Raw genomic sequence first — 12,797 nt, 5'->3', positions numbered from 1 at the left:
GCAGATTTTAACATCATTAAAAAAGTTTTTTTTTTATGACAAGAAATATTTATTTTTTCCGTCTAACAATAAGTTTAATAAAAGAATGAATATTACGAAGTTATTTAATACACAAATTGAATTATTTATAGCTGAATTGAGTTTCAGAGTAAAGATTTAAATGGATAACAAAGTCATGTTTCGATTTCATTGTATGCCACATGAGATATCTTACTTTCTCTACATACAATTTCCACAAATATATCTATTTATTCTGTCAATTATAATACCAGAAATTACATTTTTTATTTACTGCAAATAGCTGCACGAGTGAAATATTTGTTGTCATGCTCTACGTCGCACAACCTTAACTGCTTATATCTTCCAATGTGAGAACGAAAAGGATTAAACTTCGCGAAATTCTGGTAAAACATTTTATATCGATTGGACAGAGAGGTTGATAAGTTGCTTTGTTGGTTGAGCGACTCGTAAGCCGTACTTTAGTCAGTATAGACATCTCCGATGTCCTGCGGGGGAAAAAAACGGCATATCCTTTTTCCAAGAATCGCCATCGACGTGGCTGACTGACGAGCGCGTGTCTCTCGATAGCCCATTCAGTGGTGAATTGATCTCTTGTTTGTTCCATATGATATATACAAATTGCGGTATGTACGCCCGAGGCAAGTGGAAGGATTGGCGTGTTAGTTGAGAGACGCTCTACGGATTGCCCTATACCGACAGGAATCCATGATGCGATAAACAAATCCGCGTTGTTCCATATCTCGTAAATTCGTCGAGGCGGAACCGAGGTTTACCAGCTTTAGGAAGGTAGAAGGTCGGGGCAACGTCAGATAAATTTGGCAAACAGTCCCTCGGTTCGTCGTAACTCTCGACGTCATCTCGGTACTCTCGCGCCTCATCTATCCCTGTGTCTCTATCTCGGGCAGATAATACATGCGGTTGATTAATTTTGAAATCTAATTCGGTGAGTGAATAGCTCGTCGTGCTATTCGCAACATACTTTTTCTTGCGGTAAATGTCAGTAATTTTCTTCTCGGTCATTCATCATTTTTATGTGAAAATGTCAAGTACTTCACAACAATTAAATTTAAAATTGTATTTCTTAACTAGCACTTGAAAACTATGTCTTATGCACTAAAGCAAAATATTAAAAATTAAAACATAATAAGGTATCATAAAATTCTCTCAGATACATCAAAGTAATCTGATTCATATATTCAAGAAAGTATTGGTAATACTTAAATAAGTATTATTTAAATTTATTATTAATTATTACATATTTTCCATCACAGAAAAAAAAAGATTAGCTATTATAGCAAATCTAGTCGTAAAATGGATAATAATTAACATTTTTTGCAGCAAGAGCTATAATTTTGCAATAATAGCAAAACCCTTTGTTAAAGTTTTCCTGAACCTTTTACTTATTGTTATAGTAATAATTGCAAAAAAGATTTTGCTACTATTGCTAAATTATAACTCTCATTGCAAAAAAATGTTAGTTACCCATAGATATTTTACGACTAGATTTGCTACAATAGCTAAGCCCTTTTTTCCGTGATATAATTAACTTTAATTACGTTATTTACTTCTATCTTAACTAATATGACACAACATTTAAATAAATAAATATAGCTTCTTTTTTATCCATTCTTTCGCTAATCAATAAATATATATTTCAGTTATGAAATCACAAGTGAAATTACTTGATTTTCATGCTTGGATTTTTTAAGAGTTAGTTACATGTTCAAAGGCACTTTTAGAATGCAAAATTAAAATACAACTTTACTTTTTAGTTATACGGTCTTTATAATAGTGATGGTTTCCATTTGAGAGATTATTCAAAGCGTAATTTACAAAGGGCTTTCTGCACGACGACGTAATTAGCACTTGCGCGAAGTAAGATTTAAAAGACATCTCTTATTTTCATCGTGTAACGTTAATAATCTCTTCCTCTACCTACCTTCCTCTCTCTCACTCTCTCTGCCTTCCTTTCTTTCTCTTTCTATTTCTTCCCCTTGGTTCTTCATGTGCGCACTATGCATATTGTTAATTTGACCCACATATTACCTGCACCCGGATGCGCATACAGAAAGTAGCGGTATAGAGAGACGTGTATCAGTGGTGCGAACCCGCGTGCGCCATGTTACCTCAAGATGAATTATTCCTGCACAAGGCGACAGAATCGTATGGCTTGCAACGAACATTTTCGCCGCGGGCGGGTGCCCTTATACAGACTGCATAAGGTTTACGCATCAAACTTTAGCAAGATACTCTCTAATAAATACATAATATATGTTACTATTCACCTTCTCTCGCTATTTATAAGTTTGCATCATGAATTTTGTATATAAAAACATAATTTGAATTGAAATTTAGAAGTCCAGTTTATGTTAGAATAAATTAAAAAATAAGAAATAAGAAATAATAAGAAATAATCTACTTCGTTATTCATCTATTTAAAGTTTAAATTCTGGAAGTATATGAATTTTGATGTTAAATAATTCCGTAATGTAATAACACTCTAAATTTTTACAAATAAATATGAATTATTTATTGAATAATCTATAGTCTATAAAATATTTCTGTATAGATATTAATAGCTTAAAAATCCAATAACTTGCTATTTTTATTTAAAATTTAATATTAACATGTTACAATATAAAATTTTCTATATAAAATTTTGTATAAAATTATAATTTCTTTATATTTATATTATAATTTTTCACTCAAGTTTTATATGTAAGCTTTACGAAAAGAATGCTCTGTATTTATGCAATTTCTTAAATCAAGCAAGCGTGTAAAATATCGCACGATCGACAAAAGCGATACGATGACAAAAATTTCCGCGATTTATATATAAATATAATATAATATAATATTTATATGTATCTCTGTCTGTCATATTTAAATATAATTCGCCGTTATCTCGTTCTACCCAATGCTTCTTATGTTTGGACGAGTGCATGCACCTTCGCAATGCTTATTGTAGTTGAAAAACGAGGCGATTTGTAACGTCCAATTCCTCTCAAGTAACAAGATTTATATGTACTACTAGAGAAGAGGTTTCCGAAGACATCTTGCAGAAATAAAGAATCATGACGGAGGATGTCAGAACGAAACAGATAAATATGATTCCGATTTCATCCTTGATATTGATCGCTTTTTCTGGAACGTGCCTTATTATGCATACATGTATATAATTGATAAAATAAATCTGGATATCAGAATTATTTTTTCTTTGAATGATCGCAGCTATCCATTTATATCATTTTTAATACTCATATTTACAATAATATTCTGTTTTTCAGCGCAATTTATCATTTAATAATTCGGACACATAGCATGCCATTATTATTTGAATAATTGATGATATAATATTATTATTGTTATGTTATAATTATTGTTATAGCAGAAACAGTAATACGGCAAAACATCTGAAAACGTAAAATAAGAATCCTTAAATCACAGTCAAACTATATAGGCAATTAAAGTACTGCTGGGGTTTGGTGCAATCTTTTTACGCATATAGCTTTGCTGCGGAACGTGAAATCTGCGTAATCGCCCAAAGTTGTTTTGCAATTTTATCGGATCGCCGTGTTCCACCAATCGTTATGCCATAAAAGGGATGGAAACAAATAAATAAAAGAGAGAGAGAGAGAGAGAGAGAGAGAGAGAGAGAGAGAGAGAGAGAGAAATGATAGGAGAGGCGTTACCGCATCGGCAACGCGAAAAGGGTACGAAGTCGGGATACGAACGGCAGTATGCGAAATGTTTGATATCGGAAAAGCAATTGTTCGGATTAAACGCAGCAGTTTTCGCGTGGTCCCTTTTTCATATCGAGATTTAATTTATTCTCTAACCATAACCCGCACGTGATCGAATCGCGATTATCGCCGTCTGATCGGGAATTTCGAATTAATTTCATCGATCCACCCCTAAGGGATCAATTTCAAATTGCATGCTATTAGTACCGTCAATGCTTTAAGGAGGGCATGTCATAGCTAAATTGGCTAGACAGGGAAAGTTTTGCGTGCAATTATTATTAGATAACTAAATCAAAGGACGTGGGTATAGCTTTTATTCTATATAATTCTATATAAATTTTTCTGTTAACTATCAATTCATCGACGTAAATAATAAATATAGCCGCAAGAAGCTCTTATAATTGGCAGGAATGCACTGTTTAATATATCGTGTTTTTTAATCTTTAGAATGCTCTTACGCACTGATAAATTTTAGATTTATTATAGAGATTATTAATTTTTTACAGATTTAATTTATTAAAATATTTAAACAACTTTTGTAATTTAAAATATTATCTATATGTTATTTTGTTAACTGTTTTCTCATCGTTTCAGTTTATTTGCTCGATAAAAGATAAAGAATGAAATATCGATAGATCAAAATAATGAAAATAATCATGGTGATATCATTAATTTCATTGCGCACTTTCTCCCATCGCAATGCGTATGACAATGCACATTTGCTTCTTGCATGTTTGTGCGACGATACATGTAACAATCGCATTGCGCTCGTTATACTCTACAAAATTAGTTTGTTCAGTAACAGCCCAGCAGGGAGGTTTAAATGGATCCGCCGAGTATACCAACGCTATTAAATAGAAACACAATAAGATTATTGCGATTTTAATGTGCTTAAACGTAACGTGACAGAATTCGAAATAAAACTGATCGATACTCGCGTTTCGGTAATATTGTAATCTTTTATATTTAAATTGATGCGATAGCTTTTATAAATCGGATCTTTTGCCTTTTAGCAGAGCAAATATTTTATTTTGAGGCAACATGGATTTTAGGAGCAACAATGTTGAACATATTTCTGTTTAAAAATTTTCTTTATTTTTCTAACGTATTTTTTAACGTATTTTTTTTAACAATATCTCTTTTCTTCGATTTCACTATTTTAAACTTATTTGTTTTTTGAAATAACTAGGATACAAATATTTTTAATCTATTATCTATTTAAAAAATGTAAAAATGTGAATATTTTGGGAAATTGCCTAACGATGAAGAATACAAAAGATTGATTAATGTTCATATTTCATTGCATATAGTTCAATCGTTTATGCACTGTACTACTTATTGTTAGTGATCCTCGATACAGTTTTAAAACATTTTAGAAGACTAGCGTTATCATTTCATTACCGACAAAAATAGTTTGGGACACTTTCGATACTCCACGTATCGAGCTTACTAACGAAGCCGCGAAATGGCCAGGATCATCGTGTGATCCAAAGTAACGAAATTTCCGAGCGGGGAAAATTTAGCGCCCTTAATGGACTATCAAAAACGTATTAGATCCTCGTTTGCAAGAACGTAAGAAGAGATAAGGCTATCGGTATCGTGTTCGCTTTCGGAAATTTCCTGATTTCGACAGAGATCCATTGGATGCGGCAGTGTCGCTTTGCTATTCAAACAAAGCCGCGTAACAGCGCTGATCACTCACATCGGAATCCAGTCTTCCCTTCTTGTTCGCAAGATCGCGCGTAAATCTTCGGCAGGATTGGGGCTAGAAAACAGGGATAAACGACACTTCCGCTCCTTGGCGCGATACTTATTCAAGCTGGGAGAAGAGCCTCAGACTTATCTTCGATCGAATTACCGAGCCGCGCTTTTTTCCGCCGTTCCAGATATAGTGATGTCTTGCCGAAATAACTTCATCGTACGGAATTCCGAAGCAGAATCCGATAGATTCATTCGAATTCATCTTCCCTCGAATAAATCGATTCGGGTAAAAGGGTCTTTTACACGATTGGATTATATAATATAAATTCCGAAGACTTTTAGAGACTTTCTCTCTCTTGAGAAAAAATAAAGAGATTAACATGAAAGTTCTCCAACTGAAACAATTATCGAGTAAATACTTGATTCACATGAACATCAGGATATCACTATCGGAAAATATTTTTACAGCAGATTATAAAGTGAACAAGATTGAGAGGAATTTGTTGGAGATTGTTTTGAGCTCAAGCCAACAAAAGTTCTTGGTAAATAAATATTTGTTTCATAAGTTTTGATTGGAGATTAGCGAAATTCAGTTTTAAAATAGATATTTATTTTAGCTTAACTTTCTTGTAACTAAAAGTATATATATCTACAGATATACGATTAAAAACGCTATATACGATGAAGAACATGTTGACTTTTCCTTTTGGAACATTGTTCCGAGTCAACAGACACGTTATGTAATGCCACGCACGGTATTAGCAATGCAAATGTTGCGTTCCCATTTTACGGTTGGGCACCTCGTATAAACCGTATATAGTGGTATCAAGTTGCTCTTGGTGCGTGTGCAAACATAGTTAATATCTCGATTTCGAGTTGTATTGAAACACAGACGTAATGTGTCAACCTAAATACCACTCGCAAACTTTCGAAATGCACCGGAAACGTCAGTAGAGCCGGGTGAGAACGATTACAACTTCGATTATAACACCGGAGACATTGTGGTGCTCTTACTCCATGTATTATCTCGCCATACATCAATACAACTAAATTACAATCACATCCGTTTACAGTTTAAAAAATATGAATCACATTTACAAAAGTGAAAATAATAAACGAGATATAATTAGGTTCAAAGTAATTTTTATATGCTGCAGATTTTATAATTTTTGTACGGATCAGCTAATAATTAAAACAGAAGATTAAAAGCAGAGGAGAATCATGCGCGTGTAATGAATATTTTTTCTTCTTTGCGTTTTAACGTAGCTTCTTCAACTTTAGCTGTTTAAAATTTTCCTTGAGCGTTTAATTTTGATATCATAATGAAAAAAAATCCTTAAACATTTAACCTTAATGTAATGATATTGCTGTTTAAATAACGTTAAACATTTTTAACGTGTTGATTTTCTAATAAACAGTCGGTTCTTCTGTGTCCTTTTTGTAAGATATGATAGCGTGTTTAATAAATATTCTAAGTATGTGTGTCAAATGTGTATTATATAAACAACACATTTTAATGTTGAAAAAGGAAAACTGCAATGCGAGTTTATAGCCTAGCCCTAGGATATGTTGTAAACAGTTTTGCTAAGTCGGGAAAAAGACCAACGCAAATGTCTCGGTTAGCTTCGTCAACTCTAAACATTTGCCTCGCGATAACTCCATACACGCTGCCAACTTTCTGCAAGTCAAACCGTTGACTTTCTCAAGCTCAATGCGCGAACCGCGGCGCTGTTTTAATTTTATTCCTCAACCTCCTTTACGGAGAAGTCTTGCGTCGTACAAATTATACATTCGTAAGATCTATTTTGGACTAGTAGGAAAATGGATAACAGAATTTACATTTATGCATTATTTTTAGAAGATATTGCATATTAAACACATCTCTATTTTATATAATAAAAATTTTCTTCTTTTGATATATTTTATTACATGGCGAAAAACTTTAATCTTTATTTTTTATTTTATTTTCAATTATTGATTCTTATATCATAAAAAAAAAAGATTATTGCAAGTTTCCTGATAGGTCACATTTAATACGACATTAAAGTAATTATCCGTTGGCGCATTTGTACGCACCAAGATGACATATGATAAGAGATCCAGTCGCAAAAAGCAAATTGCAATTTTCTCGTATAATTTATTATAATCTAACCGCCATTACGAGAAGAGCATTTGAATGTCTTTTTGCGTTGCGTGGAGAGGACAAAACCCTTTCTTGTTTGCCTTTCCTTTCAAATTGGTTCGAATCAACATCGAGGAACCGCGCGAATTTTCATAGTTGATTTCTGTTAGATCCGTAATCCGTACACAATTGTTCCTCTCTACTAAGAGAGGAACGCCGTGTGTCTGGTAATAAAACGAAAAGCCCGCGCGAGCAGCAAATTATTTGTCTGATGCTTTGCGCTCGTAGAGTAGCAGTCTCTCTCTCGAAAAAGCAGCAGCTGTGATTCCGACGCATAATACTTCTCGGTGCACCAGTGCAGCGAAATGTAATAATGCCATTCCCGTATCTCTCATAATGGTTCATATAGTGCTTTTGTTTAGAAAAATAGTACTTCTTCGGCTGAAGCATCGTTAGATCGAGAAGAATTCTTAATCAATATATTTTCGCAGCGATTTATATTAAACAGCGACATAAATGGAAAATGTACGTATTAAATTTTAACAACCTCGGTGTAATTCTGTGCGTGACTCGCGCGAAGCTCATCGCTGCTCGATCGCAGTTAGCTATAGTAATTATCGAAATGAAAATACGGTCATGGCGTTTGCAAGTTATCGGTGATGCGTGATCGAACATCTCTCGTCTCCGCCTCTCTTTCCGGAAATAACTGGAACTCACGTTATTGACCGGGAAATAATTGCATCGTTAACGAGTAATCAGACCAGCTGCTCCTTCCCATGATTAAGTAAGATATTTTGCAACAGTTCAGCAATAAAAGAGAAAAAGTATCCTCGAATCAAAGCGAAGTTCTAGGAGAGATACAATAATTACATGATTGCAATCGTTATGATGAGTCATGATCAGTTGATTAGTGTTTTTTCCGGACATTTTTTTTTATTTTAAGCTCGTGATATTTAATGCAATATTCCTCGAAACTTTAGGAAACTTTGCGCGCATACCCATTATTGGTATTTATCGAATTATGCAATATCGAGTCTTGTTATGCAGGTAATGTCGATATATTCCCAGACGTGTATAGCTATATATATGCTCAGCGAACTAGACATTGGCTGAAACTTCACAAAATATCAAATCTTCGCATGTTGCGGGAACTCCTGCTCTCGGTAACTAGAAGATTGAGCGATTTGATTAAATATTAAATCTTGATAAGGTGCATAGGAGAATTAGAGTAGGGAGGGACCTTTTTTGAGTTATGGTCTTTAATTATATTCTGCATTGATTTATTAATTTTTATTATTAAAGTCGATTCTCTCTCAATGTTTCTACCTGTTTCAATCGCTCTCCTCCCCCAAAAGCCCTCTCCTATAGCTTCCGAGATTTTTAGATGTCTTGATTTTTTTCTTTAAGTGACTTAAATAGCTCCTTTTATCCTATATGCTAAAATTCATACAATCGATGCACAATGTACTCTATTAGTTTGCTATTTTAGAATAAACCGTACCGTATTTCTTTTACTAAAAGTTTATAAATTCAACCGTTGTTGTGTACACGCGAGTAATTCAACGGCATAATAGACTCGCTTAATAGACCACGAGCGCAAGCACAAAGATAATATTCGATAAAGCGCATGACAAATTTTTCAATTTTAATTAAGTGTCAATCAAATCCGCAGTCTCAGTCAAAAATCCGAAAAGATAATAATCGCCCTTTATCCGCCTTTGAGCCGGTTTAACTCTTCAAACAGGCGTCATGCATATTCTATCAACGACCTAACCAGAAACCGCAGGCCAGCCTTGCGGTAATGTTAACCCAGCAGGTAGCTCTACTCGGATCTATATAGCCTTGACATGGAGGTATGCCCGAGATTGAGGATTTTGAAAAACGATGAAGCAACCGTAACCGCAACAGCAACCTCCGCTCTACCTTTGATGTGACGAGAATATTGCAAAGTTCTTTTTTTCCCCTAATATTTATGCTCCATTTAAGAAACGCGATCTAGAAAGTAAACTCTCGAGATCAAATAAGTTTTTTAATTTTGCACATCTCCACATCTCTCAGATATTCCACATCTCAATAAATATTTGTACTCTTAGTGAACTCAATAAGCGTAGCAATTTAACTCTCAAAATAGAGAAATATCTTTTTTACATGAGAATTATAATGAAAAATCTTAATCTATCCAATAAAGTGATTAATACTGGGTTTGACATTTACTGCTCTGACACGGAATAGTTAATAATGTCGCTTGGTTCCTTTTACGTCACGACAATTAATTTGTAGCAATTTGTAGCATTCACCACAAATCACGTTGAGTTATACGAGCGTTTTGAAATTAAATATATATTAATTTACTTGAAAAATCTGTAAGCAAATTCTAGCAAGTGGAGCTGATATTTTTTTATGTGAACGTTTATGGTCTTCGGTTTATATTATATTTGAGTTATAAGTTGAAGATTATATGCGCGAACAAAGCTTTCGTCATAATGCTGTCGGACGCGGATTTGTTAGCGTAATTAGCGAGTTGCCTCAAGAAGGGGAGGGGGTCGCAAAATGCTGGAATTATGTTGTCACTCACCTCCTTGTCGCCCAGCTGATGAACTCTGCAGTGAAGAAAGGCGGTCTGACCGACTGCGGTAGTGACATTCCGTGGCACATTCGTTTCGAAAGCCGGCACGCCGCTGACGTTGCGACTCCCCTGAACAAGACTACTGCTCAAAACTCTCTGATCGCGAGTGAACGTACCTGCGTGACACATAACACAGAAATGTCAGCGTCAAAAATTAGCATGTCCACAACTGAATCGTGAAACTCGTTAAGCGGTTTTAAGCTGAATAAAGCTTTAAACATTTTGCTAGGAATTGCGATTAAACGGGAAATAATTGCGCAACTTGTCTTTTCTCGTATATTCATATTCTTATTTCTAATGTTTCGGACACTGAAATAATAAGAATCATTTTTGCTTTCAGATCAGAAGCTATTTGCGGCAAAAGAGATGCAGCTTGGTGAGTTACGATAATTTATAAAATTAAAGATACATATTCTTGCTACGCAATTTAATTATGAATGTAGTGACCCAATAACTTGCTCTTACGTAGAATATATATAACATTTTGTTTCTGTAAATTAAAGCACTAGAGTTTAATTAGAGCGCTACAGTTTTTAGCTAAATGCATTCTGAGACTACGACCATGTTGTAGTACTTATCTTATACGTTGCGTTATTGTGTGACATATAAAGTAAATTTATAAATTTCACAATTCAGAGTATATTTAATCAAACGCGAATTATATCACTCTTATACAAATCTCCATCGAAATTATTAAATCTGCGAACCATATCGTCTAATGTAGCGGAAATAATGTACTTTCATAGTACACCTTGTGTGTAATTGTGTATCGAGCAGAACATAAGTTAAACAATGTTCCTAAGTATTTGCAGCAGTGTTAATATATATTTAGGAACCACTTCTAAATGTCACTTCTTTTGTCATGCCAATTCTTCTTACATACAAAATGCCACTTTTTACATTCAAAAATTGCCAATTCTTTTTACATACAAAATCGTAACGGTTCTCATAGGTACATACTATGAAACTTGTTTTTGTTATTATTGAAACGACTTTATAAGAGGACTTTATCTTATTGTCAGAATCGCGGCGCGGCAGATGCATATCAGACAATGCATCATAACATATATGTATATGCATGCGCATTGTAACGCATGCATTGTAACGTTAGTGTTGACGTTATCGAGGCAAATGGTATAGGTTTCGACGGATGCCGCCAGCGTCTACTTATAGTTATCGATTGTTAGCGGCTGAACTAGATAAGCTCGTAAGTTTGTATTTGATCTGCAGCTAAGACATAGATCATAGATTAATCTGCAGCATGCGGATAGAGGAGGGCTGGAATGGGCGAGCTTGCATGATCTAGCCCTTTATCCGTTAGGTTGTTTTGCGCATGGATCCGTTCAGACAGAGTATGTTTTGCGAACGTAACGTTACGTCGTGTTTGCGCACACCGACGACGGTCATTTCGCCGATATTAGCGTTAGATTGCTCGCTAATTACCGTCGATATTCACAGTGGCCATAATGGCGATGTCGGAAGTTCCGCGAAGGTATCCATTTAACCCTTAAGTGCGCAGCTTTGCATATATGCAAAGCGACTTTTCGATACTTCATGTAATCTTCCTTATGAAGTTTGAACTGAAAACGCGCGACTTTACACATCTGAAAGGTTTTCTCTGGCCCTTCTTTCCCTTTTGAATGAGGAAGGCCCAAAAGGTCATTATTTACTTAACAAATACTCAAAATGCTACGAAAAATTGGGCATTTAAGATTTTAGTAATTATCTTTTTGTTGCTTTCATAATACTCGTTACATCATAATCACGCGAGAACGTGCTTTAATATTATATTAATATTTTTTAATAAATTTTGTGAAAGAGAAATTTTCTTTGATTTTGATTTTTTTATATCGTAATAAAGTTTCAAATTTATATTGCAATTCAAATATATGTATATACAGAACATGACAGCAAACATATGTATTTTTGAAACTGATAACCCACTTTTATTTGCTTTCAAAAAACTGTTTTAGATGAAATATTTAATAAAAAATTAACCTGCAGCAATGCTACCGCATCGCTATATACGTTAACACGAACATAACATAATGAAAATATGAAGATTCTGAAGTTTGAAGTATCTCTGGGAATATTAAAAGTTATTTTATACTTTTTATGTGCTTTTGGCTGTATAAATGGGTATATGCAGAAGCCAAAAAATATATTCAGAAATTGCATAATATTTCGTTTCTTTTTACGGGACTATGTGAACTTCAACAGTTAACCCATGCTAGCTGAACATTTGAATAAGATTTGAATTTTGTGCGTAAAGTTGTTGAAACAAGTCGATTTTCCTGTCGATTTGAATTCTCATATTATTCCTTAGAATAATTTTAATAATGCTTAAAATAAAGTTCTAAATTATAGCACTTCAATGTAGTAGAGAAAAGTAGTCACAATTGTAATAGAGAAATCATATAAACTATTTTTTTTTCTTATAAACATAATGTTAATCAATCTCTCGTTTAAGTAAGAAAACAATTTATTTATATTACACGTTTTATTCCTCATATTAAAATTTAGAGGACATCTTTATATTAGGATGCAGTTTGAAAAATATGGATATTTTCTTTTAAACAAGGTT

General features: G+C 34.0%; 1 protein-coding gene and 1 long non-coding RNA gene across 2 annotated transcripts in view; one reads left to right on the top strand and one right to left on the bottom strand.

Annotated features, from left to right (window-relative positions):
* LOC112457382 overlaps positions 1 to 10,586 on the top strand; it is a 75,990-nt gene extending 65,404 nt beyond the window's left edge. The window contains exon 3 of the long non-coding RNA XR_003041090.1: positions 10,554 to 10,586. This is a non-coding gene — a long non-coding RNA (uncharacterized LOC112457382). The remainder of the gene's footprint in view (positions 1 to 10,553) is intronic.
* The window catches only part of LOC112457380 (zwei Ig domain protein zig-8), a 330,320-nt gene that overhangs the window by 255,509 nt on the left and 62,014 nt on the right, over positions 1 to 12,797 (bottom strand). Inside the window, exon 2 of the mRNA XM_025020393.1 lies at positions 10,163 to 10,329. Within this exon, the coding sequence (XP_024876161.1) occupies positions 10,163 to 10,329 (167 nt within the window). The remainder of the gene's footprint in view (positions 1 to 10,162; positions 10,330 to 12,797) is intronic.

Source organism: Temnothorax curvispinosus, unplaced genomic scaffold (genome assembly GCF_003070985.1).
Source record: "Temnothorax curvispinosus isolate PA1 unplaced genomic scaffold, ASM307098v1 QBEX01007734.1, whole genome shotgun sequence".
In the NCBI taxonomy this organism is placed as follows: domain Eukaryota; kingdom Metazoa; phylum Arthropoda; class Insecta; order Hymenoptera; family Formicidae; genus Temnothorax; species Temnothorax curvispinosus.
Note: the sequence above shows the minus strand (reverse complement) of the source record. Positions and strands in the feature narration are given on the sequence as shown.